The 17,855-nt window shown below is 46.2% G+C and overlaps 1 protein-coding gene across 1 annotated transcript in view; it reads left to right on the forward strand.

Annotated features, from left to right (window-relative positions):
- PAH (phenylalanine hydroxylase) overlaps window positions 1–17,855 on the forward strand; it is a 69,772-nt gene that overhangs the window by 24,813 nt on the left and 27,104 nt on the right. The window contains exon 4 of the mRNA XM_058568549.1: window positions 10,223–10,311. Coding sequence (XP_058424532.1) covers window positions 10,223–10,311 — 89 coding nt within the window. The remainder of the gene's footprint in view (window positions 1–10,222; window positions 10,312–17,855) is intronic.

Raw genomic sequence — 17,855 nt, forward strand, 5'->3', positions numbered from 1 at the left:
CGTGTGCATGCGTGTTTTTTAAGAGAGAAGATTTTCAAAGGCGTCGTGGTTCCAACAGAGTTGAGATTCCTTAGAGAGAAGCTGCTTGGGGCAGGAGGGCGCTCCAGATGGCTGGGGGGCTTCCCCCTTCCCACCACCTGTGCCTGCCTTCTCTCTCTCCCTTCTTCCCTTTGTCCTCTTCTTAGTTCCATTCCTTCTGCTATGCGTGCATTTCACTTGGCCCTATATGTGCCTCTCAGAGCTGTGGATGCTCATGGCCCTGGGTCTACAGGAGACCAAGAATCTGCATGTTCATAACAACACACAGGATTGACAGCCTTTTTCAGTCTACCTGGATGCTTGCTGGATGTGTCGATGTTGCCATAAGTCCTGGCAGCTGGGGATGGGACTTTTGTTTCAGCAGACTGCCTCATTGAGACAAGCAGACCCGCAGTTCAGAGGATAAGCCCATTCCGGGGGAGGTGGTACCAACCCCAGAGCTGGAAGCTGGTCTAGGGCTTGCTCCCTTGCGGTCTGTCAGAGGCAGCTCTATTTACTGGCAAGGGAAGATCCAGAGCAAATGCTGTTTCTGTAGCCCAGTCTGTTTGCCAGTTCGCAGGGCTTAAAGCTAAGGAAAATCATAAAATTATAAGCAAGTTCTCATTCTAAGAGGGATTCCTCATTTGTATACCAAATACACTGTTTTCAAAATTCTTTCCCACTTAGATGGTGTCACGTAAGCCTTGCCACAGCCAATTCAGATAGCTAGAGCAAGCAGATAACATTATTCTCATTTTCACTATTAGGAAATGAGACAGAGAGGTAAACTTGAACGGGATCATGGATTTTGGAGTCTTCATTGTTCCAGTTCAATTCCAGGGCTGTAGCTGGTGGGCCGAGTTGCTTGCTCTCTGCAGGCCTCCTCCTCTCATCTGTCAAGTGCAGACATCTCTGTGCCACTGCGGTTGTGTGGATTCTGTGATATAATTTGCATAGAGTGCATGGCATGAAGCATCCATGCAAAATGGCCTGTAAACTTATCCGTGAGTCCTTCCTGAGGATACCTGATGAATCTTATGGTTGAGGCAAGGCCAGAATTCCCAAACTCCTCATCTGTGAGAAGGAAAGGCCACCATGGCATTCTATTTGGGTCAATCCAAAAGATTGTGAAAGTTACAGGGAATTAGACTGAGAACACATTTTCTCTGGGTGACAGGTGTATTCCCTCAGTTGAAGGAGGTAAGAGGATATGAAATGATTGTAACTGAAGGTCAATTTGCCATTCATGTTGGATTGAGAGGGTATCATAGTGACTCAGAGAGAGCAATGAATTTAGAGTTAAAAACCAGTGGTACACTGCCAGTTAGATTTGAAATCCATCCGACCCCTTGCCAGCTGAGTGACCTCACTACCTCTTCTTCTTCCTCTGTGAAATAGAGCTAAGATTCACTCTGCCACTTTCTAGGGTCATGGTGGGGGGGATCATGCAAGATACTCTGAACGTTATGGAGTTTGATGAATTGAACTTGAGTTTGAATAGGCCCTTGATCTCAGCCATCCTTGGGCCTCAGTAGGGAGGGAGCTCTACGCTCTATAACCCCAGCCTAATATCAGGCTATCTACCAGCACCAGCAACGTGGACGTGGACGCTGGCCAGACTAATATTGGGAGTTGGTGGCAGCCACCCCCTGATTGGGGCCAACCTCATCTAGCAGCCAGGGAGACAACTTCATATGTGGGATGATGTGAGGTGCCCTGAGAATAATCTCTGATTTCCAAATATTACTTCCTGTGAACATGATTTTGATGCTTAACGTTGTCCACTTGGCTGTGTGTTATATTGGAAATAGCCTTGGTCTAGGAGACAGAAGGCCAGCTTCTTGTGTGGGTTTCCTTCCTTCTTCCCTCCGTCCCTTCCTCCCTTCTTCCTTCCTTCCTTTATTTTCTTCTCTTCTTCCTTACCATTCTGACAACACCCATTACCAAAACCAGTAGGCTCTTTGTGTTTCATCCTCTTTGAGATTTTTATAGCATTTGACACCATTATCCTCACTAGAATTCTTTAGTATTTTATAAATTATGTCGCCCTTATTTGTTAAAATCCTGACTATTGGGGTTTTCTTCCTTTTTCTCTTACTACTCTTTCTCAAAAGCCACAGAGTCAGCTTTGCCACCTTCCTCTCTTTCATTCACATTTATGCCCTAATTCAGCTGATCATTCCTTCATGCTACTTGTATTTATTGAGCACCCATTCAGTGTCAGCTGCATGAGAGGGATGCAGGAGGGAAAAAAGACACACATGGTGACTGGACTCATGTGTCTTATAATTTAGTAGGTAGTTGCTCTATGGCATGATATATGCAGGGATGGGGCAGTGTGGCATGCCTCAGGAGCACTGAGGAAGTACACTTAAGCCAGTCTTGGTTGTGGGGGGAAGAGGGGGAGCAAGGCCAGGCAGGGGCTCCTGGAGGGCAGGCAGACATTATATGGAAGAGGCTGTATACGTTTCCATGTATCCTGCCTGATCCAACATAGGTTGACCATAACTCCAGTTGTAAGTGGCAGGTAATCAGATCTCAGTGTAATGTGAGCTCTCAGCAAACAGAATTCGGTATTTGGGGATAGAGTGGGCAACCTGCCAATAGATATGTTTATGACATATGGGACATATTAAAAAGGATATCAGGAAAAGAGTTCCAATTTAGGCTGCTGATTGAAACAAATGACCGTACAGGTCATTCTTTTATTTATTCATTAGTTCACTCCTATCCATTCATTCATTCCATCCACTTATTCATTTCAACACATCTTCCCTCTTTACTTCATGCTAGGTCCCTTTTATTCATCTGGTTCTCACTCTCATTTCAACATGTGCTGGAGAAACAAATGCTTTGCCCGTCATGTCAACGATAAAAGTAGGCCTTGAACCTACCGCGCCTCTGCTCTGTCCAGGGGGAGGAGGGAAAGAGCTTGGCACCGTCAGCCAGCATTTGGCTCACTCATTCTTGCCAAGGCCTTCCTGAAGGGTGTTCCTTCTCCACAAAGAAAGCAGAAGCTCCTTCAAAGAGAAAAATAAAACTCTCTATAGTCTTCATCCTGCAGGACGTTGGCATGCCATCCCTTCTCCCCCTGGGAGAGCACAGCCAATGCTTCTCTGTGGGGCTGGAGGCCATTGCCTCAGAGGAGACACCCAGGAGCCTGGGAGGAGGGGAGAAAGCACCCTTCTATTTTGGGCCTAGGAGACGGAGGATTTATTGCTCTCTGTGAGACAGACTGGAGGCAGAAGTCTGGGGCAAGCCTGGGTGCCTCGTTGGCTAAACCCCGGGGCTGGTGAACGTTTGGGGAAGCGAGGGGTTAGATGAGACTCAGCCTGCACCTTGAACTGCTATAAATTTAATAGGCCTGCTCTGACCCGCTGGCCAGGAAGCAGGCTCCAGCCAGGCCTGTGGGGGCCTTTTGCTCAGGAGCACTCCTGAGCCAGCCGCCCCTTGGCGTCCAGGCTGAGCAGTTGACCCCAGCATAATGAGCCCACGACGTGGGTGTTCAGGGCCAGCTCTCCCCCGGGCTGCTTCCCTTGGAGCCAAATCAATATTTATTAATGATCTGTGCCCCCTGGGTGCCTCTGGCTTCACAGAGGGCCTCTGTTGCACCAGCCTGCCCAAGTCATTCATTAACTGCTGGGCCCAGCAGCCCACAAGGCCACGGAGGGGCTCACAGAGGCCAGCCCACCGGGGAGGTATTTGCAAAGGTCATTAATGAGCTAATCTGATTTAACTTTTCAAAACAGAGGACTGGGTCGCTGGGGTCAGTCTCTATTCCCAGCATTGTGAGTGAGAGCGGGTTGGGGGAGAGGCCGGAGACCTTCACTGAAGAAGAGAAAGGAAATGTGAAGATATCTTTGAGGAGCCAAGAACTTAAGTGTTAAAAAGTGACTAGCCCTAAGCCCAGGGGGGCTTGGGATGGAAGGTGGGAGGGCCCGAGCTGTCCTAGGGATTTTCTTCAAGTCTCTTTAGATTCCTATTGTAGCATGTCACCTCCTTCCCCTCTCCTGTGGGTGAACAGGAATCTAAACTAAAGGACCCTCCAGCCCGCCCCCCGCCCCCCACCTTATTCTAAGGCAGCACAGCATAGCGGTTAAGTACACAGCTGCAGAGTTCTAATTCCGGCTCAGCGAGCCTAGTGATCTTGAGCAACTCCCTTCATCTCTTTGAGCCTCAGTTTGCTTATCAGTAGAGCAGAAATCATAATGGCTACCTCCTAGGAGTGCTCCTAGGAGATGATGGAAGTAAAGTGCTTAGCACAGCATCTGGTGCATCCTAAGCTCTGAAAAACTGTGACTTTCAGGGAAAAAAACGTAGCTATAACTTTTTGGCTGGGAAAATGGGAAAATCCTAGGTGTGGAGGATGGGGAAACAAAGATGAACTCCAGCCCTGCCACCAGTGGACTGTGTCACCTTAGTTACTTAACCAGGCAAGTGTGTCTAGGTCTTTGTGTGTGTGTGTAAGGTTCAAAGTCGACCTACTGTGGGTCAGTTGCTTCTTACCCCAACCAAGGAGGCAGTTGGGGGATTGGCTGCCTCACCCATTTCACAGATGAGAAGCCAGAGACTCAGGAATCAACTAAGTGGCTCAGAGTCACACAGTTTCTGGGTGGCAGAGATGAAACTGGAACACAGACCTGCCGGCCTCAAGTCCAGGATGTGCACACCCTTTGCACAGTATAAAGTGTAGGTACGAATGTGGAAGCTTGGTCCTGATTTTCTCTGGGGTCCTCTGCACACACACACACACACACACACACCCAGAGACACCTGCCTTTAGCCCCTGGTGTCCCCACACTGCTTCACAGCTCTGCTCAGGTCGGCCTCTTCCCAGGACGTGAGCCATGTCAGGACCTTGATCCTCGCCATCCTCCAACACCCGGAACTTGCCTTTCCTGGATCTCGTTTCCTTAAGCTTTTCCCTTCTCTCCAAGGTGACAGCTGGTGAACTCCTTCTCTTAGTCGTTAGGCCTGGCCTGGGTCTTGCTTCTACCCAGATGACAAATAGGCTCTACTGAGGGTGTCTGGGAGATGATGTCTTAACCTCAGTGATGTCTGGGGAGGGGGCAGGGGAATAGATTCAGAGGTAGTGCTGGGCTGCTGGCTGGAGAAAGTGTGTCCCAGGCTGTCACCCATTATCACTTGGCTCCTATAGTGATGACGATGATAATGGTAACAATTATACCCAATCCGTGTGAAGTACTTGATGTGTGCCAAGCCCTGTTCTCAGCCCTGTTCATGCATCAGCTCATTTTAATCCTCACAAACTCGGGAACACACACTGTTGTTACAGCCATTTTGCAGATGGGACACTGGGGAACGAAGATGTTGAATGATTTGCCCAAAGTCCTGAAGTTAAGAAGTCATAGAGGCAGGATTTGGACCCAGGCAGTCTGGTTCCAGAGTTGATGGGCTTAGCTGCCAAGCTTTGCCACTTCTCCAGCCTTCCTGTGTTCTGGGCCTTTTCTGGATGGTGACAGAGCCCAGAAGCCACTGGACGCCCCTGGACTTGAGTGAGTGCCCTATGGCCTCACAGTGCCACCTGGCAATCCCTGGCAGTCTCTGTGACAAGGGCCTGGGACTTGGTGGGCTGCCTTGACCTTCGTCTCCTCGTCTCCTCTTTGCCAAGACTTGAATTCTTTGAGTCTTTGTAACCTTCTCGAGTTCTTTTGTTTTTCTATCAAGAGGTCTGAACTAAGCCATGTGTTCCAACTAGCGGTTTCCTTTTGGAGGACGGAAAAAAAAGGCACCCAGAGCTGAAAATATGCTGGCTCTGCTGCCCTCTGGTGTTCGGTTGAGAGCCAACCAGCAGGCACAGCTCTGAATCAAGGTGGGGGCGGAAAGGCTTCTAAACGTGGAGAACCCTGTTTCTTTGGTGAGCGGAGAAAGGGGAATGGTCGGAGCAGTGCATTTTGGGAGCTGAACATATGTAGAGACTCTACTTCTAGAAACAGGTGAGGTTGACACAGTGGTTGCACTGGATGTGTGTCTTCACGTGTCCCCTGGCCAGCCTCAGCCCTTCACAGGCGTCCACAGGTCTCAGAATATGAAACCCAAGGGATTGCAGCAACAAGTGAATCCAACCTTCCACATTTTATAGAGGGGAAACTGAGGCCTGAGATGAAAAAGCCTGTTAATTTCAGAGCTGGGCTGAGAACTGACTTCTGACTCTGCTTTGCCTTCTTTCCTCCTCCCCCTCCTCCACTTCTTCTTTTTTATCATCATCATTAAAATCCTTGTCATCCTAAGTGATGAGCACTTACTGTGGCCAGTCGCAGTGCTAAGATGGGTCCCATTTGCCATGGTATCTAATACATGCAATAATGCAATGGTAACAAAAGAGAGTTTTAATCCATTTTGTAGATAAAGAAGTTCAGGCTCTGAAAGATAAAATACTTGCTCGATTACACAACAAAATAAGTGGCAGACTTTCTAGCCTTGCTAGAAGACTTTCTCCTCTGCTCTCTGGGCTATGTTGCACTAAGGGCAGAGTGAAAAAAATATTCCCTGGAGCTGATAGCTGAACAATAATAGTATTTACTATGTGCCAGGTTCTGGGTTCAGCAAATCATATACATTAACTCATTTAACTTCATATCGTTCCTATAAAGTAGTACTTTATAGTGCTATTATTATCCCCATGTTACAGATAGGAAGACTGAGGCACAAAGAGGTTTAATAATTTGTTCTGGGTGCAGAGACAGCATTCCAGCCTGGGCTGTCTGGGTCTGTGGCTCAGGCCCTTAATCATTGCTGGACTGGCTCTCCCTGAGACAAACAGGGAACCAGCTCTGGACTAAGGATGGACCCTGCTATCCCAGATCCCCTTGAGCTATGGCAAGGCAGCATCAGGTCACCAAGATCCTCTCCCTGGGGTCTGGAGCCAAAGGATGTCATATAAAATAGTGTCCCCACTCCTCTCCATCTCCTTATGCTGCTCTCTTCTTCAGGACCTTCCTGGCATTGTTATATATTTAAATTTACTTATTGCTTATTTCGCACCCCCCCCCCCACTAGAACGTAAGCACTGCAAGAGGTGAAGATTCCATTGTGTTCACCTCTCAACGTCCAGGGCCTGGTCGTACTAGGCGCTCAGTACGTATTTGTGGAATCTCCTCTGGCAGGTCTAAGGGTCCTCCGAGTCGGAAGGTGGTGCAGCGAGAAAGGGTTGCCCTATTCTTGGGGGCAGTTGCTACTACCGGATTATGGATGATTCCCAGGCAAAAGAGAGACGACGAATGAGTGGGGCAGGGAGGCCTTGGAAGTGAGGTGATGGGATGGCAACATTCTGGGGAAACAGGAGTGGTCTCAGAGGAGACCGTGAGTTGACTACAATATTGGATAGGGAGTTGACCCCATTTCCAGCGCTCACAATAGAGGTCCATTGTGTAAGGCAAAGCACTGGACTCAAGGAGAAAGGAAAGCTTGGGGAGACGTTCAGGTGACAAAGTAGGAAGCCAGGTGCCCTGCTAGGTGAGTGGAGCATGGTGCTGAGTCATCCCAGACTCCAAAGATCTATGAAGGGACTTACCCTCTATGTTCCTCAGTTTCCTCATCTGTAAAACAGGGATAATAATAACACCTACCTCGGGGCTGTTAGGAGAATTGGGCGAGGGAGCGTATGTGAAGTGTTTAGGGCAGTGCCTGGCATATATAAGCGTTAGCTGGAATTACCACGACAGTGTCTTCTCCTGTTATTGCTATCACAGGGAGCTGATCTTGAGAAGTGCGCTGGGCTTAGGGGCAGGGAAACTTCTAGAAGGGCATCTGCAAAGACAATTGGGCAGTCAGGCTCCAGAGCCAGCCCTCCTAACGGTGTGCTCCGCTTCCCCGCATAAGCGGCAGGATGCATTCGTGGTCAAGACCCAAGACCACGGAGTCAGCCAGGCCTGAGTTTGAATCCTGACTCCACTGTTTCCTAGCAGTGTGTGTATTTGGGTTTGCCACTTAACCTCTCTGTGCCTCAGTTTCCTCGTTTGTAATATGGGAAGACCAATGGTACCCACCAGTAGTATAAATAGTAGGTAAAGTATTTGGAACGGTACTCAGTGCTGATTTTTTATTATTAACATAGGCAGTAGAGATCTTAGCATCTCAGATCTATGGAAATAGGCTCTAAATGGACCTTTATTGATGTTGTTGAGATGAGCATCTCTTTGTTTTGGTGGAATGCAACTGATTCCCGTCTGATGCTCTTACGTATCCACCACAGATGACATTTTCCCAACTGGCCACTAGGTGGCAGGCATGTTCTTTCTTGCCTGAGCAGGGCCAGAATCAGAAATCACGTGCATGAGACGGAAAGCAACTTGTTTTTATGGACCAGACCCTGGGCTGCGCCCTTTGCCTACATTCTCATTTACTCCTGGCAGCAATCCTTAGAACAACAGAGATATTCCACCAAATATGCTAAGCACCGTGCCCGGCACGTGGTAAGGCTTCAAAATATGTTGGCCGTTCTCCCTGTTGTTGCTATTACTGCAATGTTTACAGAGCTGGGACTGAGGCTGACAGGATAACTAGGCCGGTGGAGCCTGGATTCCAAGCCAGACCTGATTGACTGCAAGTTCGGCATCTTTTCTCCTAAACTTCGCTTCAGGGGAAGCATCAGACACCTGGGGCTCATTTCACAGCCCCCCACGGTGTCTACTTTTGCTGTCTGGTTTCTTTCTGGACCTACCACTTTCTTAGTTCTTGTGTGATCGTAAACCAGTTATTTAGACTTTCAGAGCCTCAGTTTCTCATCTGTACAGTAGATCATAATGCCTTCTTTATTTTGCGGATACTTCTGCAACAGCCATTAGACCAGAGTCGATCTTCTATGGATGGTGGTTGCTGTTAATGCCTTACAGGTTAACATAAGAGAGTTCATTCATTCATCCCTCCATTCATTCATTCATTCATTCCTTTCTTCTTCCTTTTTTCCCTCCCTCCTTTCCCTCTGTGCACCTGGAAGTGCACCCATGGTTCCTGCCCTCATGGAACTGATAGTCTGAAATGTCCTAGTATCTGTTCATTCCAGGGTTGGTTCCACCCCCAGTGTGTCTTCTTTCCTGTAGGCCACAGGGGTTTGGGTGCTGCTACCTGCTCTTCTTCTGGGGTCCCTCTCTGCGCAGGACCCAGTCACTGTCGCTACACAACTCGGGGCCCCTCTTCTCCCCACTGTGCTGATTCAAAAGCAAGCTCGCAGAGTCTTTAGGTCCTGTAAGGCACCATCAAACCCCAGACTACCTGACTCCGTTCACGCTGCTTCACCAGTGGCTTTCAAATTGGCTTTGGCATCAAAAGATTTTGCCGGGGTTCCCGGGGGCCCTTGGGGGGGAGACACATGGCAGGAAGATGGGGTCACGAGATGGGGTCTCATAGGCTTACCCTTGCTTACAGTAGAATAGCTCCAGCTTTATCTAATTTATATTCCAGGGTTATGTGTACTATTCTGCTGCTAAAGAAAACCATCAAAAACACTCCACTATGCTATGATAGGTGCAAGAGGTGAATTTTGAGACAATATTCAAAGAAAATCTTTAGGAACGAGAATATGTTTGGGAATGTGTTATAAAATTAGTTTCCGAGGTGCTAAGTGAAATAAGCCAGACAGAGAAAGACAAATACTGCATGGTAGCACTTATATGTGGAATCTAAAAACAGCAACAAAAAAAGGTAAACTCATGGAAACAGAGAGTAGATAACCTGCTGTCAGGAGCTGGGACGTGGGGAAATAGCAGTTGGTAAAGGGTACAAACTTTCAGTTTCAGGAGCTAATGTACAACAAGGTGACTATAGCTGATAACAATGTCGTATAATTGAAATTTGCTGAGAGAGTAGAATTTAAATGTTCCTACTCCCCCAAAAAAGATAAATATGTGTGAGGTGGTGGATGTGTTAATTAACTGGATTGAAGGAATCCTTTCACAATGTATACGTCTATCAAATCACAATGAAGTACACTTAAATATCTTATATCTTTATTTGTCAATTATACCTCGATAAAGCTGATATAAGAAAAATAAATAAAATTAATTTCCAAGGAAAATGGGATTTAACTTTTGAATTCTAGTAATTTGGGGGCTATCAGGGACCCCTCTTGCCATCCCCATTGACTTGACCCATGGGGGCTGATCCCACGCTTCTGACCCCAGTAAGGCCTTTGCCCATGTTCTGCTGGTCTGCCGCTCAGGCCCTTGCCCTTTCTGTGTTGCAGTGCCCTGGTTCCCGAGAACCATCCAAGAGCTCGACAGATTTGCCAATCAGATTCTCAGCTATGGAGCCGAACTGGACGCAGACCACCCGGTGAGTCCGTGGCCCTTCGGATGGGAGTTTTTCAGTTCCTCCCCTCCCCCATCCCACTCCCACCTCACCCTTTGGAGCAATGTGTCTTCAGGTGTTTGCCTGTACAACAAACATTTATTGAGTGCCTACTCATACATCATTGCCGTCATCATTATCACGGTCATTATGATTGTTGGAGCAAATATGGACCACCATCTGGAAACTATTGTTAATGTATGATATAGGTATGTAAGTGTGCGTATACACACACACACGTATATGTAAACCATCTTTATTTCTGACTTTGTGCAATTACAGAGGTTTAATTCAAGTGCTTGTGAAACAGTAAACTGTACTAACAACTCTGCCAGGTCCAGCAGGACATTGGGGAGTGGTGACATTGGAACTTGATCTTAAAAACTGAGTAGAAGGTGCTAGTCAAATAAGGAGATGAGAGAGATTATGGGCTAAGGAAACAGTATATGCAAAGGCCCAGAGTCCCAAAAATATCTGGAATGTTGTGGAATGGCTGGCTGGTGTGTTAGGTGTGAGGGTCAGGTTGTAAAATGTCCGATATACCAGACAGCGAACTCGGACTGTGTCCTGTGTCCTGTGGACAGGGGAGTGGGTCCTTTAATGGTTTCTGAGTAGAGGACCAGGGTGGGAGATTTTGTGCCCCTTTTCTCTGGGACGAAGTGTTCTGGGGAGGAGCAGCCCAGGCAGGGCTCCGGCCAGTTCTGACAGCCTTCGTAGGTGAGGAAGTGCCACTATCTTGTTGACCGTCCTTTATTTTCTGTCCAGGAAAATGGCTCCTTAACCTTTAAGTGAGTTGGAGGCCATTTTCATTGGCAATGGTTTAGCGTGACTCAATGGGAGTGTCTGCGTGCCATCAGGAATCTGTTTTCTCCTCACGTCTATGTGAGTCTTTACAGTTGCGTAGGTTGGGAACTTTCTCTTCACAAAGGCTCTTTTCAGTAAGCAAAGCAGATGTTCCCATTTTCCAGACAGATTCACTGAGGCCCAATGAGAGTAAATGACTTTTCCAAGGTTCCGTGGTAAACTTTGGGTCTTTAAACTCTTAACCCAGTGCTCACAGTGCTGGAAGACCAAGGTCTAGCCAGTGGCAGAAATTCAGGCCTTTTCACAGAAACAAAGAAAGAGCTATTTCTGGGGTAGGCTGGCCTTTTCAAATATGAACAGTTGTTGCTTGTTCTAATTCAAACAGTAAACCCCTTAGAGTGGACTTGAAAATACAGAAAAGCATGAGGAAGAAAATGAAGATCCCATAATTTCAGTTATTTCCCTTTTTCTCTTGATAGTACTCTGCAATTTTTTATACAATGAGAAAGTATTTTATAAACAGAAACAAAAGTGAATTCCCTCCTGACTCCCAGACTTCAAAACAGAAAAAAAAAATCACCTATTATCACACTGTCCTAAAATAACCAACATTAACATTTTGGTGTGTTTTCTTCCTCCTCTGTCTCTCCCCCTTCCTTCTGTCCCCTCACCTCTTTCTCTCTTGCTATATGTATACATATAGACATATATACATATAGATATAAATACACACACACATATATATAGATATATATATACACATACAGACTTTTTATTTATGCACTCATATATATATATACATATGTGTGTATATATGTATGTATATATGCGTGTATATGTACAGATATTTTTTTAGTGCAGTGCCATAACTTACTAACTAGACCCCAATGGCAATCGTGTAGGAGGTTTCCAGTCTGTGATGATTATAATAACTCTGCAGTGAATCTTCTCGCCTGGGCATCTTGATGTGGACTCCCCATAGCTTCCTTGATTCTTACTTGTGAAATTACTTAATCTAGGAATAGAAATTGCATTTAAGGCTCCTAACATACATTACTTAAATACCTTCTCCCCCCAAAGACCAGAGGTAAAGTTGGAGGATTTTGACCCCCGTTCCATCTTCCTGGGGACGGTGTAGCTGCTCCTGTGGTGCCCATGGGTATAGATGCCCCTCCAGGAGAAGCTCTGTATCCCCTTTGACAGGTGTCTATCTGGGGCCCCTTGTCTGTGGGCTCTGGGAGCAAAGCATCCCCAAAGATATCCTTTCTCTGGAAAAGCTGCCTGGCTTCCTTTGACACCAACCATAAGCTCGGGCCATGAGGGTGTTTTTCCCTCTTGCTAACCTCCCGTCCTGCCTTAACCCCTGTCCCTTTCACTTGCCACCCTCTGCTCATTTGGGGCAGTGGGAGATGAGGCCAGGTCACAGACATGACATTTCCTTCCTTTATCGTTGTGTCACCTCAGAGGCAGACGGGCCTGGTCTTAAAACCCTCTGGAATCGATTTCTCCTTACGGACCCAGCCTGTGTCTTTGGCTCCCTGGCCTCTTAGTGTCATGAATTTAAAAAAATACAGTTTATCCTGTACACAGTCCCTCCGATGAGGAGGCCAGGCTCTCTCTGTTCCTTCCTGTGGTTTCTCGTCAGATCCCGAGAACGGATGGGCCAAGGACAGAGTAAACCCTCCAGGGTGCTGCCCCCCAGCCCTCCAGGCCTCACAGGCCCCGCAGGCCCTGGCCTCAATGTGCGAAGAATGACGCGGGTGTTCTTCCTGAGAGGACCGTCTGTTCCGCTCCGGTCCCTGGTGTTCAGACGATCTCATCTTCCCCTGACCCCCTGCCCTTGGCAGGACGCGCTGAGGTTTGACCCAGCATCTCACTTCAGGGCCTCCAAAACAGCGGCGTTGAGAAATGAGGTCAAGGAAGGTTGTCCCCACACAGAGAGTAAAAGGCGTTTGCCTTCCAGCGTTAAGGAAGTGGGGAAATGAAATAGGATAGCTGTATTCTTGTCCATCCCGTCTTCTTTCCTTTGTTGCCCTTCTCTCACCTTCCCTTCTGCCCCTCTCCCTTTCTTCCTTCCCCAGACATTTACTAAGTGTACATTCATAGCGAACATTTCTTGAGCATGACTGTATGCCAGACATCGCGCTAAATGCTTTACCTTCATTTTTAAAATTTAAGTGTTATAACCATCCTGGGAAGGTTGTACTTTCTCAGGTTCAGATGAGAAGTCTCAAGCAGAGAGGGCTGTGTGGCCTCACGTGTATGTGAACTGTGTCCCAGGCCATGTAAAGGAAAGGGAGTTGCCATGATTAGTTAGACATGATCCCTGCCCTCCAGGGGCCTCCAGTTGTGGGGTGGAGGGAGGAAGCGTGTCTACTCTTCCCAAAGGGATACCAGAGGAGACTGGGGCTGGGGTACAACTGTAAGCTTGGCAGACAGAATCCATGTGGGTCTGTTTGGTTTCCATTTCTAAAGTTGACTCTCCTTTCTCTGGCCGTTTCCCAGCCTCTGTACTCCTGTCCATGTTGTTTTCTTTACCTGGATGCCTTTCCTTATCCTTGCTCCTGTTCCTGCCCTGTTGGCAAACCTCTATTTGAGGCCCACTTCCTGTATCCTGGCCTCCTGAAAGCCTTGCACCTATCTCTTCCCCAGGCCAACCTTTTCACACTGATGCTATGGAAAGATGTGCATTGGGTTTTATACTTTGAGCACAGAGTATCAGAACAAAATAAATTCACTACCTCATGACCTGTAACCTCATAGGAGGCACGAGATACACAATCAGCCCTCCAGATTCGTGGGCTCTGCATTGAAAGACCTACGATGGTTGTGTCTGTACTGAATGTGTACAGATTTTTTCTTGTAGGTATTCCCTAAACAATACAGTATAACAACTATTTACATAGCATAGGTATTATAAGTAATCTACAGATGATTTAAAGTATACGGGAAGATGTGCATAGGTTATATGCAAATACTACATGACTTTATATAGGGACTTTATTTTTTTATTTTTATTTTTTTTTTTGCTGATGAAGATTCACCCTGAGCTAACATCTGTGCCAATCTTCCTCTATTTTGTATGTGGGTTGCTGCCACAGCATGGCCACTGACAAGTGATGTAGGTCCACTCCCAGGAACCGAACCCTGGCTGCCGAAGCAGAGCATACTGAACTTAACCACTAGGCCACAGGGCCGGCCTATAAGAGACTTTATATGAGGGAATATATGCAGATTTTGGCATCCATGGTGAGGGTCCTGGAACCTCCTGGATACTGAGGGACAACTGTTTATACAAGTGAAGGATCATATGCATAATTCCCAAACTGTAGTCTATAAAAAAAAATCTCATGATCAAAGGGAGAAACGCTGTATTCTAGAACCTCATTTTAAGCTTATATAAGTCCCATTATCTCATTAGAGACTTTGAAAAGTCCTGCAAAAATGAAATCCATTCAAGTTAATGTTTCTCATACTCATTTATCCATGGAACCCCTTTTTGATGCAATACCTAGCAACATTATCTTGAAAGGTAGTGTTCCATGGAGCACAGTTTGGGTAATATTTGGTTAAATCATAGTGCAAAAAAGTACATGATTAAACATTTGGTTTAATGAGTCAGATGGCGTGTGTTATGAGTTCTAAGCTCTCTGTGGACTGGAATAATCAAGGAGGACTTCTGGAAAGAGGGAGACCTGAGTCAAGCCCTCTAGTAGGCTAACAGCTTATCAAACAACCCCCAAATCTCCATGGCTTAACCCAATAAAAGTTTATTTCCAGCATAGGTCAATAGGGAAATTGCTCCACAAAACCTTGCAGAGATCAAGTCTCCTTCTGTCTAATGGCTGCACCCTCCTCCAAGTCCTTGGAACCCTCTGCATTCTACCAGCACATGGGGAAATAGAGAATTGCTCCTGGGAGGTTTCTATGGGCCAAAATTGAAGGTTACTCACGTCACTTCACTCAAATTCCATTGACTACAGCTCAGTCACAAGGCCACTACTAACTGCAATAAAGACTGGGAAAGTAGTTTAGCAATGTTTCTCTGAAAAAAGGAGGGAGAACAGATGTTTGGGAGCATGAGCAGCCTCTGCCACACAGGCCCTAACCCCAGAGCTCCTTAGTCCAGTTTCCCTAACACCTGCACCTGTGTCCAGGCTGGAGCTGTGCACTAGAGGGCCTTTCTGGTGGAGAAAATATCAGCCAACACAACTCTCCTTCTGTGTTTACGTCTACTTCTTGATCCAAGTCTCTCAAACTGCTTTTCAGTCTTTCAAGGTTTAGGTATTGAGTTTCTCTACTCTCCAAAAAGAGCTTTGCTCTTCCCCAAGACCAGGGCTCTATTTCCAGTACTTCTTTCCTTTCCTTTCGCCCACCCAACCTTCTCCACCTGGGGGCTTGTCAGAGTCTATTCTAAGGGTCAGTCAGCCAATTGAGTCATCAAAGACTTGTTGCACTCCTACTAAGTTGTTCTGCCAAAGCATAATTTTCAAAAAGTTAAAAACAACTGTCCTACATGTATATAGTGAGCATCGGTCAAAGATCTATTGACTCAGTAGTGAGGGAACCAGCAAGATGACAAAGATGGTGCAAAGGAAGATACAAGAGACCAAAGTATATATGATCGTTGGCAAATGGAATGCTGAAATACAATCACAAAGATGGATATGCAAATCTTTAATGTGCTAGAAGGCAATAAAGCCATAGTCATGAGTGATATCCTTTCTACTGGACAGAAGTCATTTGCAACTTGATCATAAAATAAATATTTTGCAACTTATCAATCTTCTGTAAGTCAGCATCGAACTTTGAAAAGTCACTAACTCGTAAATTGTACATCAAACAAATATACCTCCCCCCAGAGCATACAGCAAGCCTATGATCATTAGACAGTGATCTACTATGACTTGGAAAAGGCACACAGTAACTTTTTTTTGCCTTTTTTCCCAAGTGCTGCATAATTTTTCTTAACAGTTCCTACTCAGGAGTATGCTATGCACTGGAAATCCAGTGATAAGTGAGACAAACAGCTTCCTGAGTTTAATAATTATTAACAAGTGTAATGATTGTCTGAAAGAGGAAACACTCAGGTTGCTGAGGGAGCGTATTGTAGGGGGAAACCAATAAACTTTGGAAAAATCAAGGAAGGTCTCTAAAAGTGCAGTTTAAACCAAGAGGGAAAGACCGAGTAGTAGCTTATTGGTGTAAGAGAGTGGAGAAAAGTATTCTAATCAAAGGGAACAGCATGTGTGAAGGCCTTAATGTGATAAAAAGCATGGCATGCTTAAAGAATTAAAGAAAGACCAATTTGGACAAATTTGGAAACATAGTATACAGACGAGTGGCTCAGCATAGAGTTGGAAACATAGGCAGGGCCAGATCATATAAAGTCTTGTAGATTGTGTTAAGGATTTTAGACTTTATCCTAAAAGTAAAGAGAAGCCATTGAAGGCTTTTAAGGAGAGGAGTGACCTCACCGGATCTGCATTTTCTAAGTTTACTTTGACTGAAGGGAGGAATGCAGAGAGGACACAAAGAAAGACCACTTGGAAAGCAGTTGTAGGAGTCCAGGCAGGAAATTATGGGAGTCTGAATTAAGGTATAGCAGTGAGAATAAACTGAAAAAGACAGACTCGAGATATGTGGAAGGAAGACAGGACAAAAATCGATTATTGGGGGCCAGCCCTGTGGCTTAGCAGTTAAGTGCGCATGCTCTGCTACTGGCGGCCCGGGTTCAGATCCCGGCCGCCCACTGATGCTCCCCTTGTCCGGCCATGCTGAGGTGGTATCCCACATACAGCAACTAGAAGGCTGTGCAACTATGACATACAGCTATCTACTGGGGCTTTGGGGAGAAAAAGGGAAAAAAAAGGAGGAGGATTGGCAATAGATGTTAGCTCAGAGCTGATCTTCCTCACCAAAACAGAACAAAAAAATCTATTATTGGATGTGAAGGAAGGGAGGAGGAGACATGTAAAACAATGACTCCCACGTTACTGGCTTGGGCAACAGGCATCGGAATCCTTTCCAGAATAGGCTTCTTGGCCTTAGTGGTGGTGACCATGGCCAGCAATGCAGAGTGGGTGTGGGGAGAGGGCGTGGTCAGCACCGCCTTTGTCTGTTGGTTTGCAAATCTTTGCCAGTGTCTACAGGATGGCAATGGCAGACACTTAACAAATACTGCTGGGAACCTCTTGCCTCCTCTGTGCCATCCTTCCTCCATTTGGCTTGGGACTGATGTAAGGCAAAAAGCCTCTCATTATTGGCCTGGAAGAAATGTAAATAGCAAGGTAAGAATTCTATGGATGTTGTTTAAAAAGCCCAAGGATGGGTGATGGTGCTCACTGACCCATTCCAGAATATATCCTTTTTGTGTTCTGAGCCAGACTTCTTGGTTTTTGGATTTCCCATCATTTTGCACAAATGCATCATTTTTTGAGTGTCTCCTTTGTACTCAGAATTTTACTTGAGGCTCTGCCTACATTACTTAATCTAATCCACCCAAACCTTTGAGGTAGCTACCATTAACTGTCTCATTTTGCTGATGAAGAAACTAAGGCTCTTAGAGAGGTGAACTGACCAACCTCAGGCCATACTCCTAGTGACTGAAAGGGTTAGTAATCCACCCCAACCTGTCTGATTTTAAAACCTCTGTTCTCCTCGCTAGTCTAACCATGGCATTTCTGAGGTTTCATCTCAGCCATGATATCAAGAAATGGTGAAAC

Source organism: Diceros bicornis, chromosome 25 (assembly GCF_020826845.1).
Source record: "Diceros bicornis minor isolate mBicDic1 chromosome 25, mDicBic1.mat.cur, whole genome shotgun sequence".
NCBI lineage: Eukaryota > Metazoa > Chordata > Mammalia > Perissodactyla > Rhinocerotidae > Diceros > Diceros bicornis.